The following is a 23,237-nucleotide window of genomic DNA, read 5'->3' on the forward strand; positions in this document are numbered from 1 at the left end:
AAAACAAACAAACAAACCCCCCTCCCCCCCAAAAAAAAACAAAAAACTTCATTATCTCCCTAGGGACACATACCCTGGCTGTGTTCAGGATCAGAAAGTTTTCATTCCTTCAGCCTATACAGTGAGTATTGGTGACTACATAGAAGTCCTTGTGGTATTCACTGTATATCTTTGGTAGTCGTAATTCTTCCTGAGCAAAAGAAAGGTCTGCATCAGGTCTTACTTTACATTTTTTGGCATCATAAATTGAAAAATTCCATGTTGCATGTCCTGTGTGAGGAGAGTTTATGCAGTGAGAGAATGACCTGTCCTTCTGCCTGGCACTGGCATCCCACCTTTCTTGCCATTATTTATACTTTTGAGCAGTAACTTTAATAAAGAGGGAAAAACCTAAACATGTTCTCTGAAAATTGTTCTCTCAAGAAGGTCCTTATGGTGGCATATTAATTTTCTGTTGCTGCATAACAAATGACCATCATCTTAGTGGCCTAAAACAATGCCGATTTATTATCTGTGGTCCTGTAGATCAAAAGTCTGGGCACATGCAAAACCAAATAAAATACTTAGGAATATATTTAACCAAGGAGGTGAAAGATCTCTACAAGGAAAACTATAAAACATTGATGAAAGAAATTGTGGATGACACAAACAAATGGAAAAACATCTCATGCTCATGGATTAAAAGCAATCTACAGATTGCATGGAGTTCCTATCAAAATGCCAACATCATTTTTTGCAGAGTTAGAAAAACATCCTAAAATTCATATGGAACCAAAAAAGTGCCCAATTAGCCAAAGCAATCGTAAGCGAAAAGAACAAAGCTGGAGGTATCGTAATACCTGACTTTGAATTGTACTACAAGGCTATGGTAACTGAAACAGCATGGTACTGGTATTTCAATAGACACATAGATCAATGGAATAGAATAGACAACCCAGAAATAAACTCACATGCCTACAACCAACTAATCTTTGACAAAGCAAACAGAAACATAGAGTGGGGAAAGGTCACCCTACTCAATAAGTGGTGCTGGGGAAATTGGACTGCCATATGCAGAAGAATGAAACTGGACCTCTATATTTCACCTTAAACAAAAATTAACTCGAGATGGATTGAAGACTTAAATGTAATACCAGAAAGTATAAAAATTCTAGAAGAAAACCTAGGAAAAACTTTTTTTGGATATTGGCCTCGGCAAAGAATTTATGACCAAAACCTCAAAAGCAAATGCAACAAAACCAAAAATAGACAAATATGACCTAGTAAAACTAAAAACCTGCACAGCAAAATAAGTAATCAATAGAATGAACAGACAACCTGCAGAATAGCAGAAAATATTTGCAAACTGTGCATACAACAAAGGACTCATATCCAGTATCTGCAAGGAGCTCAAACAACTGAATAAAAACAAAACAAAACAAAACACGCCAGAATAACCCTGTTAAAAAGTAGGCAAAGGACATGAACAGACATTTTTAGAAGAAGACACACAAATGTCAAATAACTATATGAAAAAATGCTCAGCATTAATAATCGTCAGATGAATGGAAATTAAAACCACAGTGGATACCATCTTATACCAGTCAGAATGGCTCTGATTAAAAAGTCTAACTATAACAGATGTTGGTGAGGATGCTGAGAAAAGGGAGCATTTATACACTGTTGGTGGGAATGTAAATTAGTAGAACCTTTATGGAAAACAGTTTGGTGATTTCTCAAAGAACTAAAAATAGAAGTACCATTTGATCTAGCAGTCCCACTACTGGATATCTACCCAAAGGAAAAGAAATTTTTATATCAAAAGATACCTGCATTCATGTGATTATCTCAGCACTGTTTACAATAGCAAAGATATGGAATCAACCTAAGTTTCCATTGACAAATGATTGGATAAAGAAAATGTGTTGAATTTTCTTTACATACATTCCAATGTATGTAAAGAATTCTACTCAGCAATAAAAAAGAGTGAAATCTTGGCTTTTGCAGCAACCTGGATGGAACCATTATCTTAAGTGAAGTAACTCAGAAAGTCAAATTCCATACATTCTCACTTATAAGTGGGAGATAAATAATGTGTACACATGGACATAGTGGAACAATAGACACTGGAGGCTTAGAAGGGTGGGAGGGTGGGAAGGGAAGTGAGGGACAAGAAATTACTTAATGGGCACAATGTACACTCTTCAGGTGTTAGTTACACTAAAAACCCAGACTTTACCACTATGCAATCCATCCATGCAACAAAACTGCACTTGTACCCTCTAAATCTATTAAAAAATTAAAAAAAAAGGTCCGGGCACAGAGTAGATGGGTTCTGTGCTCAAGGTCTCTCGAGGCTGAAATCAAAGTGTCAGTCTGGCTACGTTCTCCTCTGGAATTCAAGGTCTTCCTCCAAGTTCATTCAGGTTGTCAGTGAAAGGCAGTTCCTTGTGAATACAGGATTTGGGTCCTCATTTTCTTGCTGGCTGTTGGCTGCGACCGCTTTCAGCAATTAAAGGCTGTTCTTGGGTCCTAGCCACATGGTCTCCTCCAAGCCACATGGCAGGTTGCTCCTTCAAGGCCAGTGGGAGAATCTCTCTCTTAAGGACTCACCTGATTAGGTAGAGGCTGTTTCCCTTTTGAATAACTCAAAGTCAGCTGATCTCTCACTTTAATTATATCTGCATAATTCTATAACATTACCATATAACATAACCTAATCATGGGAGTGATGATAGCCCATCGTATTCACAGGCTCTGCTTCTGCTGAAGGGGAGAGGACTACACAGTGTGTGTACACCAGGGGGTCAGAATCCTAGGACATCTCAGAATTCTGCTTCATACAAGTAGTATGTTTGAATTTGAGGACTTGAGAAGGTCACTAGACTCAGCCTTTGTGAAAGTGATGTTTCTCCTGCTGGCATTGTAGAAATCTGTTCCATGTCTTCCTGGGCTCCATGATACTTCACTTAAGTCTAAGGAATGGACCTGGCCTGGGTCATTTCTGTTCCTGGTGACTTTACTGAGGCTAAGTGGGCTCTAGCTGCGTTAGAGGAGTTCAGGTCTGGGGTGGCCCCTCAGCAGTTTACTCCATGAAGTAATTCGAAGTCTTGGTAGAATACCCAGCCCTATATTCAGTATTAAACTTGGGACATGTATAATGTCAACAAGAAGACAGGGAGAAGACTTGGCCTTATCTGGTTCTGATGAAAATGTAAGGAATTTGTGTGGAATAACCCTAGACCCAGAAATATGCCTAGTCAGCTGTTAGCCCTCTGTGAGCTGTGAGCACAGCTCCTCCAAGGAGGCAGGAAAAGAAGAAAAGGGAGGGAACCACCAAGGGGACCTAATTTGTTAGTGTTAATCTGAGACCTACCCATTCTCCTAATTGATCGTTCACTACAAAGTAGCTTGATGCTTCTTTAGCCTGGGAGCTAAATGTAATCAACTTTTGTTTGTTTCCATAAAAAAATTTTTTTTGCCCTTGAGGAGATCATTATTTCTATTGTATGAAGATGGTAGCCCAAACATTAGAAGTAATTAGAGCAGATGGCAGTGAATACTTTTATTTTAAAATACACTGAAGCTTATAAGCTGGTTTTCATTCTCTGGGCTTCTTCCTTTTTCCTCTGCCACCACATATTAATTTTGCTTCCCTTCAGGTGTAAAGAGAGGAAAAAAAGCAAAGGAGGAAGAAAAGGTTTCCTGGTATATGAAACTGAGGAGCTGTCAAACGTTCATAGCAGGGAAAGTACGCTCCTGTGTATTCAATCACTGAAATTAAGTGTTTTCGAAGGCGATGCAGTCACGGGTCCATTGCATGGGGAAATAACATGTTGTAGTCCATCACTTAAAATGTTAACCTTGTCTCTTAATAGTGACTGGGAACACAAACATGTGCTGTATGCTCGCTGGTTAAATGGCAGTGTGTCAGCTCTGTGAAAAAGGCTAGCATGTATCTGTCAATCTTCTGATTTGGCTCTGTGTGTGTGTGTGTGTGTGTATTCATGTGCATGTGTGTGAGTGCATGAGTGGCACGCGCACACACACACACACACACATCTTCCCACACTTCCACTTGCCTTTCTGTGGCTTTCTGAGATTTGGCTTATTGTGTACTGAAAAATGGAAAGAATTGAAATACTTTCCAGTACTTTAATGTATATCCTTTACTAAGATGTTTTTGCTTGCAGTCCATCAACTCTCAGGTAGCTGTATTATAATTACTTATTTTCAATTACAGAAAGTTCCATTTTGCACATGTTTTAATACTGATGTACTATAGATATACTATAGTGCGCATATTGTAGGTACTATACTGATAGTATAGTATGAAATATAATATACCAGGGGTCCCCAAACTTTTCCTATAAAGAGCCAGATAGTAAATATTTTAGGCTTTGTGGGTCATGTTGCCTCTGTCACAAACTGAAACCAGTCACCAACAATATGTAAATGAATTGTCATGCCATGTGCCATGTGCCAATATCAAAATAGTGGGTTGTGGACTGTAGTTTGCTGACCTCGTTATATGTTACTGAGTGTTTTACTTGATTCTTTTTTCTATGACATATGAAGAATTTGATGTCTACCCAGGTCTTTGTGCAGTGTTTCTGGTTGCATCAGTAGAAAGGCCACCTGTCTGTACAGCGTTCCTTTCTCCAGGGCCAGCCGCCCTATCTGTCCTTCTTGCTGCACCTGCAGTGCTCTGAACTCACTCCTTCTTCAAGGTCCTCCCTGGATAACCTCGGGCTCATACTCTATTTCTCTGCTCCAATCCCAACCCAGTCCAATCAGGGAAGTCCCTGATCACTCCATATCAAATAGCTCTTCCCACCCTGGCACTTCTGATCCACTTCACCCTGTTTCTTTTCTCTGTCACAGCACACTATTAGTTTTATATATTTAACCTGTTATCTCCCTAAAATATAAGCTCCATGAGGTCAGGCATTTGTTTTGTACCTGGTGTGTAGTGGGTGCTCAATAAACATTTGTTGAAGGCAGGGATCCATTTACTCTGTAGTTCCTGGAAAGTAGTCTGAAACGAGTGTATAATGAGATAATACCTGTTAAGTGCACCCAGTAAGTGTTGGCCATTATTATTAATTAAACTTTACGTGGAAAGAGTAACACCTACATTTTTTAGTTACAAGTATGAAAGGAAAATAAATCTTGGGGAGTCCCAAATCACTAAGCTAAAGGGAAAAGTCAAGCTGGGAACTACTTAGGGCAAACCTGCCTCCCATTCTAGTCAAAGTCATCCCTCTGCTTGCAGAGATAGATGCAGATCTGATTGCCTCCTTCGAAAAAGCTAATCGGAAACTTAAAAGAATGTAATGCAATCATTTGTCTCTCGTCTCCCTGTGACCTGGAAGTCCCCTCCCCACTTCGAGTTGTCCCAGATGGAACCAAGGTACATCTTACATATATTGATTGATGTCTCATGTCTCCCTAAAATGTATAAAACCAAGCTGTGTCCCAACCACCTTGGGCACATGTCATCAGGACCTGCTGAGGCGGTGTCACGGGCATGCATCCTCAACCTTGGCAAAATAAACTTTCTAAATTAACTGAGACCTGTCTCAGATATTCAGGGTTTACATAAGGATTAGTGATACTGTAAGTAAAATGTATAGCATTGTGCTTGGGACATTAGAGACATTCAATAATCAGCAGCTATCATTATCATTTTTTTTTTCTCCCACAAGTGGAAAGGTCTTTGGACTTAAAATTCAGAAGAGATGCTATTAGAGGAGATTTGAAGATTCAAATAGAGGAAAGGATAAAAGAAGACTGTAAATTTGTCCTGTCTGCAGACTTGGAAAATCTTCTGAAGCTTAAGAGTGCTAATAACTTAGATATATGAAGCACTGAGGTAGTGTCAGCAATCTTTGAGAAATCGCAGAGGATAGGAAGTGTGTAGAACCGAGAGATAAGACAATGAATTGCCTGGTTCTCTAATGATGAGAAAGGGTCAATTTGAACTGGGCAGGAGTCTCTGACAAAAAGCACTGTTGACATTTCTTTGAGTAGTCAATGTGCTACACAGTGCAGTGTGGAAGGACATTCTCATGTTATCTTGTAATCATGAGGGGTTTATAACCACCGAGAAAAGAAAGTGATCACTTAGAGTCTGCATGAGGTCAGTAAGAATAAATTATGCCAAACTAATTCAATTTCCTTTTTGTTCCCTAAAGAGTTATTAGATTATAGGTTAGGGGCTCTATTCATAATCCTGGATTTGTAGATAGTTGACTTTTCTACACTATCTTTTGTTTTATAATCAGCTGAAATAATCTCAACTTGTGTTATCTGTTGTATCCAGATTAAAAAGAGAAAATGATGTTTAATGCACTTGATTTCCCCTGTAAGGCTATCTCCACCATGGTCAGCCATCTAATCCTCTGAACTCCCATAGCATCTTGGTTATGCCTTTAATTATTGAATCAATCACACTTTAATTATCTGGCTATCTGTATTTTTTCTAAATATAAGTACCTTAAGAACAAGGATGAGGTCACTTTGTGTGTGTGTGTGTGTGTGTGTGTGAGAGAGAGAGAGAGAGAGAAATGCCTTTATATTAGCTCATACAAAAGGATTTGGGATTTTAATTGGCCAATAGGTTTAAATATCATCCAACATTATAATTCAACTGTTAAAATAGCCAAGAGTATTAATTGGGAGAATAAATGTTATTTAATGAATAATATGAAGACACTCAGCTATTTTGGGGAAAAAAGCAAGGAATAAGAAGAAGCAAAAGGTATAAAACTTTCCATCAACATAAATTGTAAGTTAGTTGAGGAGTAACATGCAAATATAAAACCCACCAATCAAGAAGGACATTTAAGTGATATTTATGTCAGGATGAAAGAGGATGTTTTATCTATAATGTAATGAAGAATGTCACAAAAAGGTAAATAAAGTTGGTTTCATAAAAATTAAAACATTTCAATGTAAAGAAGAACTGAATAAAATTAAATTATAGCTTCATGACATATTATTTCAGTTATTAAGGTATTTTTCATTATGGCATCATAAGTCCAAATAAGAGCTGACCATTTATTCATTCAGACATATTTTTGGGGTAGCCAATAGATGCCGGGCATTGTTGTAGGTACTAGGGATACAGCAGAAAACCAAGACACTCTTGTGATGCTTATATTCTATTAGGGGTTGACTGATTATGAACCAGTATACATTGTATTAGGTAGAGATGAGTGCTTTGGAGAAAATAAAGAAGGATACGGAGTGGAGAAAATGGTTACAGGGACTTGTCTTTTCCTATTTCCAGGATTTGGATGCTAAGGAAGAAGACATTCTGGTGAGGTGTCAGCACAGTTCTTTCTTGTCCTTGTCAGTCAGGAGACACTGTGGTTAGAGAGATTCCCATACCCCACCTCCTCTGCCACCCCAGCTCAATGCATACACTCACAAATAGGTCTTTGCTTTGCCGGGTGTTCCAACTTGCTGATCAATGACTTCTTTCAAGATAACTCTGGTGGTGTTGCAAGTACATTTAAGGTGACATGTAAGATTTGCAGACACTGCACATTCCGTGAAGTTCAGAGAAGTGCTGACGTGCTGTAAGAAGAAAACAAATTGCATAAGCTTCCTAGCTGAGGGAGGAAAGTTTTTTTCTTGCTTTTTTTGGGTTTATTTGGGGCTATATGCAAAGACGAGGTCATGTTCTGGGCAATTCTTGTATCTCTGTTTTCACACCTGCCCCCATATGCCTATGAGGAAATGATTTTCTTCATCTGCAGAATAAGAATGAGTGATGTGTTTATCTCCAGGAAGAACACTAAAGCTAAAGGCTGAGCATCATGGGAACTATAGAGGAAAGAGCTTATATTAGGTGGAAGTAAGCTGGGTTGTTGACACAGAACATGGCCTTCACCAAAAATATGTTGGTATCAACAGAGACATTCTCAAATATATTGACAAAATCTTTAATCAATGCTGTTGGCATTTTTTTTTCTTGATTGGATCAAAGTGACACGGATTGGAGGATGAAAATGTTGGAAGGTGAGCCATCCTTACTGTTTCATGGAGCATTTTGCTGGGAGGAAATGATACCACCAGCTCTGTTAACTGAAAAATGTAGGAGAGCTAAAATTCTTATGGCAACGTGCATGTAATCATGGATTACACTGATAACTTGCAATCATAGAGATATTCCGCTCTTCTACTTCCCCAGGTAGCTGGTACACAGTGGAGGCTGTACTAATTTTTAGATTTTTTAGTATTTAGTCATTATTTTGTGTAAAAGCATGAGTACATCAATAAACATTTATACATCTCAAGATATCTTTGTTATGCTAAGGGGAATTCAGGGCACAAAGAAGCTTAGGTCTCTTGAAACTGAATGCTTAAACACCTGTATTCATTTGACATTGGCCACATTGAATACAGAAACTTAAGGCAAAAGAAAAAATTGGCGAACGATTTTATGAGATCGAATTTGAGTCTCAGGTTCCAATTAAGTAGCACTATTCATCATTTGGTTTATGTTTATATGTTTAAATGGAGCTTGAAAACATGAAAAGGAATGTAAATGTTTGAGAAGACCTAGAGGATATAGCATTTTTAAGGTCTTAGCACCTGTGTATTCACCTATTGCATTAGGAAGAGGTGTGTGTGTGTGTGTGTGTGTGTGTGTGTGAGATATCTGTAAAAGCATGTATGGCACCAGCGGGTATAAGATTCATTTAATAAATTATTCAAAAACATTTATTGAGCAACTACTATGTGCTAGACATCTTTTAGGGAGGTGGGGATATAGCAATGACCCAAACCAAGTCCCTGCTTCATTTGAGTAAGCTTAATAAGTGATAACCAAATATGCAAGGAATTGTATTATTTAATACTAGAATGAAGCATTATTAGGGGAGAAGGAATGATTGGGGGTGCTTTTTAAAAATAATAATACAGATAAGGAGGTGATACTTGAGCAGAGGCATGAATTAAGTAAGGGAGTGAGCCATGCAGATCTTTTGGGAAAGAGCATCCCAGGAGAGGCCACAGTAAGGGAAAAACTTCAAATGGGTGCTTCCTTTTCATGATTCCAGTTTGCCTCCATCACTGTGAACTTTGACACATCATTTAAACACTTTGAGCCTTTGCTTTCTCCACTGAAAAGTAGAGATAACAGAATTTGACCTTTCCACCGACTGGGTTGGGACCAAGTACAGCAATCTTTGAAGGCTGACAGGGTAGGCCAAGAGGTTATAGCACATGGAAGGCAGCAAATGGCATAAGCAGGTACTTCAGAGCGAGAAAGTCTCTAAAGCTTATTGAGAGCTAGATAACAGATATCTGTGCTAATCATAAAAATTTAAAAATGTTCTCAAATTAATTAATGGATAACACCATGAAATAGTCTACCTTTGACCCACTTAAATATGTAACTAATTTCTAGTTGTTCCAGATCATTTTACTGTGTGCGTAATGAGCCCTAGTTTTCTTCGCAGTTCTGTGACTGGGTTATGGATCTGACCACCAGGTTAATGTCTCAGAAAGGGTTATGCTGCTGAATTCTTCATATTTCGTATAGTTCACCAACACATCATCCTTCCCAGCTTGCTAGTCTTTGGGTGATCCTGGCCAAAGATCCTAAGCTTTGGATGTTGGTTTGGAGAAAACTTCTTGGTTCCTTTTAAAGATGTATCTCCTCCCCCTCCAGCCCTTGCCCTGAATTGATCCTTAAATTTTGATGCAGAAGTGTCATCTGAGGGGATCATTAAAATTGTAGATCTCTGGGTCCCACTTCTTGAACTTTTGATTTCATAGGTATATGATGACACTAGAGGAATCTACATTTTATTAAGCTCTAAGGAACACTGCCTAAAATAGCATCTGTAAAATTATGGGATAGGATTTTGCTAGAGTTCTTTCCATCTCTGGCCTTCTGGAAATCCAAGATTTTTCAAAAGTCCTTTTATCATGGACTCTGAGCTGACAATACAGATAACCTGGTTCACCCTGTTCTGCAGTTTACTTTACCATCTCTGTTTTCCCCACCTTCTTTCATTCCAGTTTCCTTTGATTTGCCTCCCTTTCCTCTTTCTGTATTCTACAGGTGTAAATTAAAGGGTTATAAGAATGTATAATATATGTAACCTTATAAGAAGTACTGTTTATTATTTTACCAACCTAAAGCTAGTCCTATAGTGAAATCATCTAGAGTTAAAATTCTCTCCTACTTTTGTAGCCTACAGATAGTCAGCAGTTCACAATGATGCTCCTGTGTCACCTATACGTTTTTCTGTGATACTGGAACTGGTTATCACTATGCCTTATTTCTTTCCATCTCTTAAATTGTGATGAGTCATAGACTTTTATTTCTTTGCAGATGTAGAAAATGAATAAATCGCAAAGCCTTCTCAGTGATTGTGTTGGGTCTGCATCTCAGCACTGTTGACCTTGGGGTCTGTATCCTCTTCTGGAAAATGTAACGGCTCTTCTGGCAACACAATTTTCCATCTTCTGTCTCAGAAATACTCTAGAGCACTATTCTCTGAGTAGGTGTAGTTGTCGATATTACAAACATGCCTTCCCTTCTAATGATCTTTTCCCATCTGCCTCTAACACATCATGAGAGGACCTTCTGGGCAGTTTATTTTTATAGGAACTTGGGCTTCACATTTGGTTGGAATCCGAATGGGAAGAAGACTGGAGAGAGTGGCTTACACATGTCATACGTATTACCTTGAAGGAATCACCTTCTCTGTTGTGATTTTATTGTGTTTATCGTAATTATACTTCCACAACTTCACAAGGCATTTAGACATATTTCCAGCCTCTTGCATGAGCTGAATGTTGCTTTCTGTGATTTTTATGTCCCTGTTTTAAAAAACATATGACATCAGAGTGACCATAAATTAACAGGAAAGTCAAAAGCTCTGAGAGAGGGACTGAAGGCTGGGATGGAGAGGGAGTGCTTCCTTTTCTGGCTCCTTCTGTCAGTACGGCTCCCTACCCCTCACTCAAAGGTTCCAGGCTGTTTACTTGTCATCTGAAGTCAGTCGGCATTCTGCCTATGCCTGCATGGGCTTTGTTCAGCCCTGATGCACCAGACACAGGGGGAAAGGCAACAATAATATCAAAAAAGGCCGAGTGGGAGGATAGATCTGAGCACTTGGGAAGAGGAATGTTCCTATAAAACAGGGACTCTTGGCAGTAGAGCCAGTGAAAAATGATACCAATTACATAAAGCAAAATGCCACCCATCAAGCAGAACATTTTAATTCCCCCTATTCCAGGCTATTTATGACTTTTTGTCCAAGATTCAATACATGTCTGTAAAAATAAATGGAATCAACCTCATCTGTTAGGTAGAATGGAGCCTGTGCTACAGGGGAAAAAAAAGGTAAGAAAACATTACCAGCATGTTATTGGAGAATTCCAGGGGCTGGGCACAGAAGAACTTCAAATATAATTTTGCCTTTCGTATTTTTTCCTGTTTAGCTTAGTCATATGAAAAAGAGAGAGGTAACCAATTTTATGGAGACATTTAAAATATTTAAATTAATTTTACTTTCTTTGAGAAGTTTCTATTTTGATTCAATACTTATACCATCCCACCCAAAATCAGTGAATGAACCAACAAACCAACAAACCAGTGAACCAACGAAGCAACGGACCAGCCAAGCAACTAACCCACCCACCAACCCAGCTGTCTTTTTCCAGGGCAACTTTTCTTTACAGTTCTGCCGGAGATGGTCCCGGACTCACAGCTGGTTTCCTGAAAGGCTGCCACAAGATGGCGACAACGTCACAGTGGAGAATGGCCAATCGCTTCTGCTGGACACTAACACAAGCGTCCTCAACTTACTGCTCATTAAAGGTCTGTGGAGTTTGTAGATTGGTGATATTATTTTATGTAATTATATCACTTGTAGGAGGGAGGGAGGAGGGAAACTTTTTGGATAAGTTCCAGAACTTAGTTGACAATTTGTCCTCAGACCAAACTGAAATTTTACTATGTAAAGGAAGAAGTGGTCAGAGGGTTCAAAGTGAAAGGCCTTTCTTTGGACTCTTATAATAAGCACAGAGCTTGATTATTTTAATTTTTCAAAAACAAGAAGGTTAACAGTGTTCTCAAAGAATATGCTCCTTTATTCAAGCACTTTTTAGTCATGCTTATCCAGGACAGCCCCCACAATATAGCAAAATACCCTGAAATTGGTTAACGTTGCCGCCTTTGAAACACCCTGCCAAGAAAGCAATGTCTTCCTGCTTTTACCCTGTTGTGGTTTTGACTTCTTGGTCCCATGGAAAGTCATATAAATAGGCTTTCTTATTGTAAAACCGGCTATATAGCTCTAGGGTTTAGGAAGTTGGAAGAGGCTGAGATTTCGAATTTCAACTCTACTACCACATCTTTAAATGGCTAAGTCAGTTATTTCACCTCTTTGTGCATTTCTTTCCTTATCTGCTAAATGAGAATAAAAATCATGGCCTACTTTAGTGGCAGAAAATAAGGAATAGTTATCAAAGTGCCTCTGTTCATTGGCAAATGAAAATTACTTGGGAGATATGATTAGTTATGGATATCTATGAAACTCTGCACTAAAACACTGTTCTTTACTATAAATATATTTAACACACAAACATTCATTCTTATTAAAGAACATAGTTACATGAGGGGAAAAATAAAATATTTTAAACGGGATAAACTAATGGAATTTTAATACTTGTCTCTTTTAGACTGAATGAGGATTTAGGCATTTTGTCATTCTCTATGCTGGAAGTTATTTTTTTCACTCTTGTATAGCAAGGAGAAGTTTTCGGTCAAACCAGTTAATTAGTGCCCTTTAGGGGATAAAATGGTCTGTCAGCTTGGGCTCTTGCCCTGTCTTTGTCTTTGTGTGTGTGTGTGTGTGTGTGTGTGTGTGTGTGTGTGTGTGTTTGTAGCTAGTGGCTATGGGAATGCCACTATAGACAGTCATCAACTACCTAAGGACCAGCAATGACAAGGGAAAATTACAGACCTAAAGCCTCATTTCAGAGAAAAGATACTCTTGGCAGGCCTTTAACCAGGGCTTTCTCCATATGAATCAAATTCTGCAGGAGGATGGGCTCCCCTTCAGGCATTCAAAGGTCTTGGGCTTATATTGCTACTACCATTTGGGAGAAGTTTCCCAGCTGAAAGTCTTGGATTACTAAATCTCTGGATGTACTGTTACTTCCAGGTAAATAGTGTTGACAGGACCAGAGGCTGAAAATGGAGAAGAGGCATCAGAAGGAGAGAAAAGTATAGGAGAAAGGCAGGATAAGTATAACATTCATTTGACTTCCCACTCTTAAAGATTTAAATATCTGAGCAATCCCAATACTTGCCCCAACCTGTCACCTTCCCATAGTGTTTTTTCTTAGTATTTCTGGTTTAGGCAATATTTCACTCTCATATTATTTAGATAAGTGAGTTAGGTTTGGAAGGACAAACCCTCATCCTGTGGAGAGGGAGAGTAAGTCATCTGAAGGATCTCCTCTTTCTCTTGGGGAGGAGGAGTAGGTAGGATGTAAGGCTAAGTAGTAGATTCCAGTTTCTACACAAATAAGATACAGGAGTTGTTGGCAAAAAACAGAGCTGCCTAGAGTGAAACTCAGGTTTTTATTATAGAGATATAGGTCATAACTTCTAGAAAGAATGAGAACAGGGCAAGGACACACATCAAATTTTGTTCAACAGATAATTTATGAATGCTTATTGAGTGGCCTAGGATTGTTATGTGAAATACAAGAAAAAAAAAAAAAGAAGAAGAATACTTAATGGCAGTAACATGTAATATTACCAAAGAAAAAATACTTAGAAAGTAAATATAAAAGACTAAAACTTCTGGTTCTAAAACAAGTGATGCTGGCAGTGAGGCCAAATGAATAGTGGGGTAATCTGGGTGTCAATTATGTAAGATTAGAGTTGGAGAATGGAGAGGAGGTGAAGGGCAGATCATTTATGTCTGAGACATATTGCGATCACATAGATATTAACATATACACAAATCAAAGTTTGAGGAAATTCTCCATCTCACTTGTTGGAATTGTATACGTCCAGTGGCTCAGACCAAAAACCATGGAGGCATCCAAGACCTCTTTCTTTCTTTCACCTCCTATGACTAGCCCATCAGTGAACCCTGTTGGCTGGATCTCCAACATGTGTCCCATGTAGCAACACTTCATTGGTACTAACCTAGTCTTAACTACCATATTTTTGGCCTAGACCATCTTAAATTGCCCCTTATTTGGTTCCCATGTTTCTGATTCCTTGTTTTCGTTAGTAGCAAAACCCTAATTTCATTGGTGGCAACAATGTACTCAGCTGAAATACTCTGTTTCCTGAACACTTTTGTAGCTAGACATAGCTATGTGGCTAAGGGCTTTCCATGAGATGGAAGAAGTACCCTGCAGAACATCTGAGAAATTTCCAAAAGTAGAGATGACCCAGTAGGAAGTACACCCTATTTTCCCTTCCTTCTTTCTCTTTCCTACTTGCTGGTATGTAAATGTGACACAGCAACATTTTCAGCCTCTATTTTGGACCATGATGCTACTTGTTAGTTAGAATGGAAAAGCAGAAGAATAGGAGGAAACCGGGACCCTGATGACTCTGGAGTTTCCATGATAAGGCATTCAACCACCCGCCTCTGAAATTACTCTTTGTGATAGGAAAACAAGGCTTCATGGGTTTAAGTCACTGATATTTGACTTTTATGCTATATGGTAAAGTAAACCACCAGCAGTTTATAGTCCATTTCCTTTAAAAATTTAAGTCAGATCTTATTACTTCTCTCCTCAAAACCTCCAGTGGAATCTCAACTCACTGGGAATCAAATCAAAAGTCCTTACTATTATTTAACCTCTGATCCCTTCATTGACCTCGTCTTCCTCATTCACTCTGCTCTAGTTCTTCTATGAATATACCTGCCTCAGGACCTTTACTCATAATGTCTATGGCCTGGAATGCTCTTCTTCCACATTCATGTGGCTGGCTCACCTATTTCATTTGCTCTTTGAGAATATATCAACTAATCTGGGAGGACTTGCTGGCCATCATTTCTAAAATTATAGCCATTCCCCAGAACTCTTTTTCCTTTGATGTTGCTTTACTTTTCTTCATAGTACTTATCATCACATGGTATATTATCAATTTACTTGCTTATTTATAGTCTATCTCCTCTACTAGAACAAAAAAGGCAAAGGATTTCATCAATATATTTACTGTTGTCTCTTCAGGGTCTAGAACATTGCCTGATGCATGACGAAGTCTCAAAAATTATGTGATGATTGTAGAAAGAATGGACAAGTAAATGGTCCTGGGTGAAATTTAAGAAGTATATATTTTAAACCCTTGTTCTCTTAAATACCATTTTTCCCAACTAATTTACTTTCACTGTCCTTAGTTCTCAATGATTACACACACACACGTATGTTTGTATAAGTACACACATATACACTTACATATATATTCACATATACATATATACATGCACAATATGTACATACACACACCTGTCTATATATATGCATATTATGATGAATTATTAGGAATATAAAATCTGTTTGTAAGTTATATTTCTGTTTCTAAAAGGCATTTGACCAAAGTCTTCATTGGTGAAGAACTACAACTCTTAAATATCTGGTCAATGTAACATAGCTATAAACCTCTTTTAGTGTCTTCCCTTGGTCTATAATATGTGTGAAAGTACTTGAAAGATAATAAAGAGCTCTTCAAATATAAGATTGAATAATCATAATCATTATCAACAACAACAACAACAGCAACTCGCTCTCCAAATATCTGTTAATATCTTTTTCTTTCTTTCTTTCTTTTTTTTTTTTTGAGACGGAGTCTGGCTCTGTCACCCAGGCTGGAGTGCAGTGGCCGGATCTCAGCTCACTGCAAGCTCCGCCTCCCAGGTTTATGCCATTCTCCTGCCTCAGCCTCCCAAGTAGCTGGGACTACAGGCACCCACCACCTCGCCTGTCTAGTTTTTTGTATTTTTTAGTAGAGACGGGGTTTCACCGTGTTAGCCAGGGTGGTCTCAATCTCCTGACCTCGTGATCCGCCCATCTCGGCCTCCCAAAGTGCTGGGGTTACAGGCTTGAGCCACCGCGCCCGGCCCTATCTTTTTCATATACATTCACAGTGTCAGAAAAATAGCTGAGTGAAATTTTCTTTAGTTTTTCTGATACCATCTGCAGGCTTAGATAAAGCCTAAGAAATTTCAAGCCAAAAAATAATTTCTTCAAAAGATTTTAACAAACAAAATATGAAATTATAGTGGAAGTACTTTCTCAGCCATTTCTATATTACAAAGAATACATTCTACATGAAGTATATATATATTGAAAGGATTACTGTTAAGTAACAGTGAAACTAGATCACCTAAGAACTGCATTTGGAACTGCTTTATGAAGGTATTATGTCCTCTATATTATTTTTCCATTCATGGAAACCAGCATCCTGATATGTAGAAGACGAGGCTCATACAACAGGAAAGCCAACACTTTATGGACCCTCAAGGGTCTTAAACTCTCTGTGCCTTACTCATATTTTCATCTATAAAATAGAATTGACATTTTTTCCTTACACATATGACTTACATAGTAGAAGGGAGGATCATAAATGTTTGGGGGGCAATTGAGAAGTGGCCCCAATGTTTTGTGTCATAATTTATGCTGACTCCCAAACTTAAAAAAATAGCAGATTCTTTTGTGACCATGATAAGAGCTTCAGCTGCATTTATTATTTCACTTTAATTAGAAAAAGATCCAAAACTTTTGTTTACTTACTCTCTCTACTTCTTCCCTCCTTTGTGCCCTCCCTCCCTTTTTTTTTAAAAAAAAATATTTTTAGGGGTACCGTTAAACACAAAAGAGAATTAACCCAATCAATTAATACTAATGAGCTAGGATGGAAATAGGCATATTGCCTTGATTTAGTTAATTATATTTTCATTCTTTTATGTTAAGATGCCCAACGGCCATAGGCATTGCTGAATTAAAATTTATTATTTTTATTCCAAGTAATTATGATGAGCCATAATCACAAAGAAGGAACGTTACCCTCTTGTCAGAGCATTCTGCATCCCGGGCAAGGATCTTGGGTTGTGGTCTGTAGTTGGGGAAACATTCATATTTCCTGAATGAAGCAATGTATCTCTTTCTGATCTGGTCATCAAGCAGCTTGATGTGAAGTTGTGTAACGATAATGATTAATGAAAGGGTCAATTAGGGGAGAATGAACTCTCCCCTTGGTGTTGAGCTCTTAGGTTTAGGTACTCTTATCACACACACAACACAAAAGAAGGTAACTATGTGAAGTGATTGCTATGCTAATTTGTTTGACTGTAGTAATTTCTTCATTATATATAATACATATTTATTCATACACATACACACATGAAAACATCCTGTTGTTTGCCTTAAATATATATAATGAAAAAGGAAGGCAGTTTGTAGTTTCTTACTACTCACAATGCTTGTGTCTGAGCAGAAACTTGTTTCCAGTCTCTGTTGCTGCTTAATAGCACACTGGTTTCCTTTAATGTGATTTTCTATTTTTTGGTCTACTGGTGTATACTAAAGCAGTTAAATGCTTGGCAGTATTTCTAGCCATAAGGAACTGAGTCTGAATCTGGGCTCCACTACTTCTCTGCTCTGTGACCTTGGGCAAGTTGCAGACCTTCTGTAAGTCTCAGGTTCTTCCTTACTAAGGTGATGCCTGGCTATAATGATAATAATAGTAACAATGAGAACAAGCATTTATCATTGTTGCATGGCAATATCACAATGTATTGCCTGTCTCCTATGTATGTTTTGAGTATTAAATGAGGGAATATTTGTAAAGCCATTAGCACACAGCCTGGTCCAGAGTAAGAACTCAATTAATGTTAGTTTTTGTTACTTTTGGACTGTCAGAGATAACAGGAGATATGGCTGAATATCAGGCTTAAAATACAATTTTATTTACAGATAGCGGCTGCTTCTATATACAAAGCAAACTGGATTACTGAAAGAATTAGCTGGGTAATAAAGACCTTGGATTGCTTTTGCTTCTGTTATCTTCAGAATGCATATTGAAGTGTTTTTCCTTCTATTGCAAGGGAGGGACGGATGGAGAAGTGGATCCATTTGCTTGCCTGCATTCTCCTTGTTACTTTGACTTCACAGAAACATGTTTTTCTGGTGTAGCTTAGAACATGATCTCATTTTCTCTCAACTGTTTTTTTAGTCCACAATTTTGAGGACATTCAGATCTTTTTGAGTCCATTGCATCTGGGGTTTCTGTGGCATGGAAATGCATATTCTTGGTTTATTGAGGTGAAGCATCTTCTTCTGACTCACTGTCAGGTTCAGTGTAGAATTCCTTCATCCTTGACAAGCGTTTGAGGATTTCAGAGTGAGATTTTAAATGATGAACCTAGCACAGCGTTTGGTGGTGGTGGTTGTTTGTTTGTTTGTTTTTTGTTTTTGTTTTTAAATCCCAGGGATTGTATACTTGGTTGCTTCTAGTTAGCACTAAGCCAGCCTCAGATTCAGTAGATGCATGCTTCAGATAATGCTTTCCAATGCAGTTATCTAGAAATGCTATGACACAGAACTTTCCTGAGCCGTTACTTGTGATCTCTTTGTGCATCAGGTCTGTGTGAGTCACTTGGCATTTAAACCTATGCCTATAGTTTCAAGACTTCATAGCTACCAGTTAGGATAAAAAAAATCTGAAGGCAGGCATAAAAATATGATAAAAATATGATATTCAACAATAATTTATTTTTTTTTCTCTAACTGTAGAATATCTTGGTCAACATGAGAGGGTTTTGTAGGCTGGTAACATTGTTGCGAATTGGTAAATTCAAAATAATTTATCTGCAAGTTGGCTGTAAAAGATGGACTGAATTGCCCTCTTTTGTAGTCAAAACCCTTCAAGCCAGAAGATAGGATGCTTATGTGCAGACAATACAACAAGGTTGATTCAATGCAGTTTGGTCAGCAAACTGGAGCCTGATTTCAATTTTGAGTCAGTCACACACTCTTTTATGGTTTTGGGTAAGGCTCTGGTCCTCAAATCAATGTACAAAATGGAAATAATGGTGATTCCCTTCCCTGTGTAGGGAGAAAATGTCTTGTATCAACCCCTGCTGGATGTTAATGTTGTTTGTGTGTGCAGCTCACTGGAGGAAGAGCTGTATAGGAATGAGTAAAGTTTCTTCCTCTATTTGGCAGGCATGGTACCCTCTAAGGGGCTGGTCTGTGCTATTATTCAGAAGGGAAGCCTGACAAAGTTAGCATCAGAGCTAGCCCGAGTATTTTTGAAGTCCAATCTTAACTCTTGGGTGTCATCATGTGCTGGACTTTTCTTGGTGACAAGTAGGTGTTACTTATTTTATGAGAGGGGGACTTTGCTGATATTCAAAGCTAAGTGGGTTACTGATAGAATTTTTAATTGCTTAACAACTTGAATTTCTTCTATATTAATTCTTTACACATAGAATGTCAAGGTGTATTTTTTCTTCCCTCTACCTTTTTGAAGGCTTATAAAGATCTAGGCTGTAAACTGAAGAAAGGAAGAGCCAGATCTGTTTTTGCTCACCTTTGTATTGTATTGCCAGCACCATTTTATCTCTAGGCATGAAACAGGTACTCAAATAATTGCTGAATGAATAATAATAAATGAGTTTCTGACCTGAAGAGGCAGATTCATGTTTGTTGAGAATTTCTCTATAATCAGAGTCCTTCCTGGTACCCTCAAATGTTAGTGGATTAGTCCAGACAGTGACCAATTTTATTTACTATTTGTGTATCAGGAGATCAGAGACAAAGGCTTTTTAATGTGGGGGACACTTAGCTCTGAGACCCCTTATTTTTCCAATCAGACAATGGCTTACATTATTTACTCCAGAGAACAGTCCCAGACACACTTGATTAGCCTTAAATGAAAGATAAGCCATTGCTATGAGAAAGGACATGCTTTCAATAGATGGGCAGACAGACAGAAACATAGATATTGAACAATTTACAGTTTTATGTCTTGACAACTTGGGTATTGTAACATGAAAAATGCTACTGAAAGGGACCAGTCCCTTCCTAGCACAGAAGCTATAATATTTTCAGTAATGAAAGATAAATGTTTCAAGCTTCCTTACTTAAAACCTTTCATTGGCTTTCCATTAGCCTGTAAGTTCAAGTCCAAACTTAATATGGCTTACAGGGTCATGCAGGACTTGGTCTGTCTTTACCTCTCCATCTCATTTGTTCATTAATGATCCCTATATCCTATTCATCCAGACTGGAAGTGGAGCTAGAAATCTGAAGTACTTTTGTATTTGGGATTCTTGTGTAGATAAAAATATGTTGGAGACTGAGCATTTCATTGTTATAGTTTCTATACAATATTCCTGGGGTCAGGTAAAGGTAGGAAGTACTGTATTCTCATTTTTAAAAATTAATAAATACTATAAGAAAAGTATTGTTAGCTTTTATTTCGAATACAATTATTCTATAGCCAAATCATTTTTATAGTATTCAGAGAATAATTATATTTGGAATCTTTTGAAAAAACAGCTTGCTTAGAGAAGTGTATCAAATTGCAGGCTGGTCAAAAATGGGATTGGGTCAGTGCTAATTGAACTTTGATAAAGAGAAAGGGAAGATTATCTGAATGAACTTAGTAGCTAGGGGGATTTTTACATGCTTGGTACAGACCTTGGGAAAAAGACAATTTTTTTTTTGTCTTATATTTCTCCTTAGAAATGGCTTTCTTCTTGAGATTTTAAGTGACTTTTTAGAAAGCCATGGAACAGCCGAAGGCCTTGAGCACTTAAATGCCAGCAGCTTTGTTGATAAAATAAGTAATGGTTTTCTGGAGGTAGAAAGGAAATCAAAGTTTAGTTAGGTAGTAATTGATAACGGTAGCTATAATAACAAAGGCATTTACTTATATCTTAGTGTTTGAGTTCCTTTTAATATTTCTGTATAGTTTGTCTTCCACAGATTTGTTTACACTTTATAATTAGTACAGAATTAATACAGTTATAAGGTTACCTTAATGAGTTTCATATTTTGTAGAAAAAGTGAAGAGCTGAGTCATAGTCTTTATATTCTCTTATGGTCCTCTTGAAAGTGGGACAATTCACTAAAACCAGCACATTTCCATTTACCTGAAGGAGCAATTCAACTTCACTGTGATCTTCAGGAACTGGAGACTCTATTTCACATTTTTATTTCAGTACTTAGCAGAGGGGCTGGAAACTAGTGGTAAATGTTGGTTGAGTGACTAAGGGAATTATTCTTTAATTCCAGGCTTGTATTTTCTCAGCCTATTTTAGATGATAGCAGACATCACCAGCCTATGGACACCTAGAACAACCACTTAATTTACCGATAGTAATGATTCTCAAAGTGTGGCCCCCAATCGGCAGCATTGGCATCACCTGGTAACTTATACCAACTACAAATTTGGACTCTCTACAGTAAACCTATTCTGGGAATGAAGCCCATTAGTCTGTGTTTTAAGACATCCAAGTGATTCTGACGCATGTTCACGTTTGAGAACTACCAGCCTAAAACAATACAAGGAACCCCATAGAATTGTCAGGACTAGAAGCCAATTAGCCTGGACCAACTACTCATTTCCCACAGGCTATGAGACCTTTAGTAAAGAACAGTGGAAACTTGGCTGGCCACATTGAATGGGCTTATCTTGAGCATAGCATTTTTAGTTGGATGCACGGGTCTCTACCCTGCCAGGGAAATCCGAGTTGGTGAAAACGGTTTCTCCCAACTGCTATTGTTTGTGGCTCTGAGTCAGTGATTTTATTTCATATATATATATTTCTCTATATTGCCCATTTGACTGCAGTACCAGGCTAATTAAGGAATTAGTATGTGGCATCCATTCTGGGGAGGTGTCTGATTCTTTTCCTGTATCCTGTGAACATTTTTGCAAACACTTTCTAGTTCATATTTTCTTTTTTTAATCAGGCAGAGACATTACAATTAAAATACCGTTAAAGTGATTCTGGCAAGTATTGCAATAAGCATGTTTTTTAATTAAAGGAAGAACAGGGGGATGCATAAGCAGTATCAGCTAAAGGGGAAAATTTCTTCTGATATCTATTTTAATTGAAATTTTCAAAAATGGGAAAAACAGCAGCAGCAGCAGCAGCAGCCTCGGCTTCTCTGTGTGTGTGGCTCCATCCCAGGTTGCTAGGTTTAGGTATTCTGTGCTTGATTAATTAGTAGCCAGCCAGAGAGTCCATTCCCTTTGCCCCCAATCCTTAAAGCCTGATTTATGCCTCACATCCCCCATGAATATGTGAGGGCTCAGGCATCTATTTCCTGAGCTGCTTGTGGATAGGATTATGGAGCGTGGACTAAGCTCTTGGGGGCTCTCGTTTGCCAGCCAAATTGATTTTCCGCCTCTCTGGCCGGGGACAAGCCCACCTCGAAGGCTTCCCAGGCTCTGCTCCAGTGGATCAGGCACAAGTCTAATCCGGATCTTGCCAACAAAGGAAGCTGTGTGCATCCCTGTCACAATGCAGGTTTCTTTGAGCTGTGGATGCCTTCTCTAAATGCTCCTCTTTCCTTCTCTTTCTCACTTTCTCCCAGCTCCTGCTTCCAGAGCAGCACACTGCAGTAAGGTACAGGGATATACCCCAACTCTGCCCAGATCACTCAGTCAGCTCTCCTTACCCAGGCAGAGCAGGATTTGTCCATCTTGAATTGGTGATTGTCTATAATTCTCCAGGGAAAGGGAATTCCACAGGCTTCCTCAATTATCCATTTGACTATTTAATAATTGAAAGGTAAGAAGATATAGGCTGCTAAATTTTTTTTAAGAAAAAAATGGTGAATTGGGGGTTAATCAATGCAGGCAAGTAAATTAGATAGTTTACATCTAAAAATTTAGATAGTTCAAGCTTTAAGTAAATGAATTATCTAACTTGGTGATACAGATTCATCTAATGAATTGGGGTTCTCAGATCCTTCCCTGGTCTTGCCTCCATTTACCTCTCATTTTTCCTCTGTTTAAAAATAGAATCACTCTCCCTGGGTTTATTTTATCACCTGACATTCACATCCGAACCTAGTACATGCTGGCTGTGCACCCTTTCTCTCCTGATCTTCCTAAAAATAGCATTAAGGTTTTGACACACTCATCTGCCTCATTAACAGTTCTTAAGGCTCTTCCCTGAGTCTGTGTCTCTACAACCTTCTGATCCTTCTAATTCACCTAATTCTTTGATCCACTC

General features: G+C 38.3%; 1 protein-coding gene across 1 annotated transcript in view; it reads left to right on the forward strand.

The window, feature by feature from the left end:
• The window catches only part of LOC105490872 (PKHD1 ciliary IPT domain containing fibrocystin/polyductin), a 472,028-nt gene that overhangs the window by 128,014 nt on the left and 320,777 nt on the right, over positions 1 to 23,237 (forward strand). Inside the window, 1 exon segment of the mRNA XM_071096950.1 lies at positions 11,671 to 11,827. Within this exon segment, the coding sequence (XP_070953051.1) occupies positions 11,671 to 11,827 (157 nt within the window).

This window comes from Macaca nemestrina, chromosome 5 (assembly GCF_043159975.1).
Source record: "Macaca nemestrina isolate mMacNem1 chromosome 5, mMacNem.hap1, whole genome shotgun sequence".
Taxonomy (NCBI): Eukaryota; Metazoa; Chordata; class Mammalia; order Primates; family Cercopithecidae; genus Macaca; species Macaca nemestrina.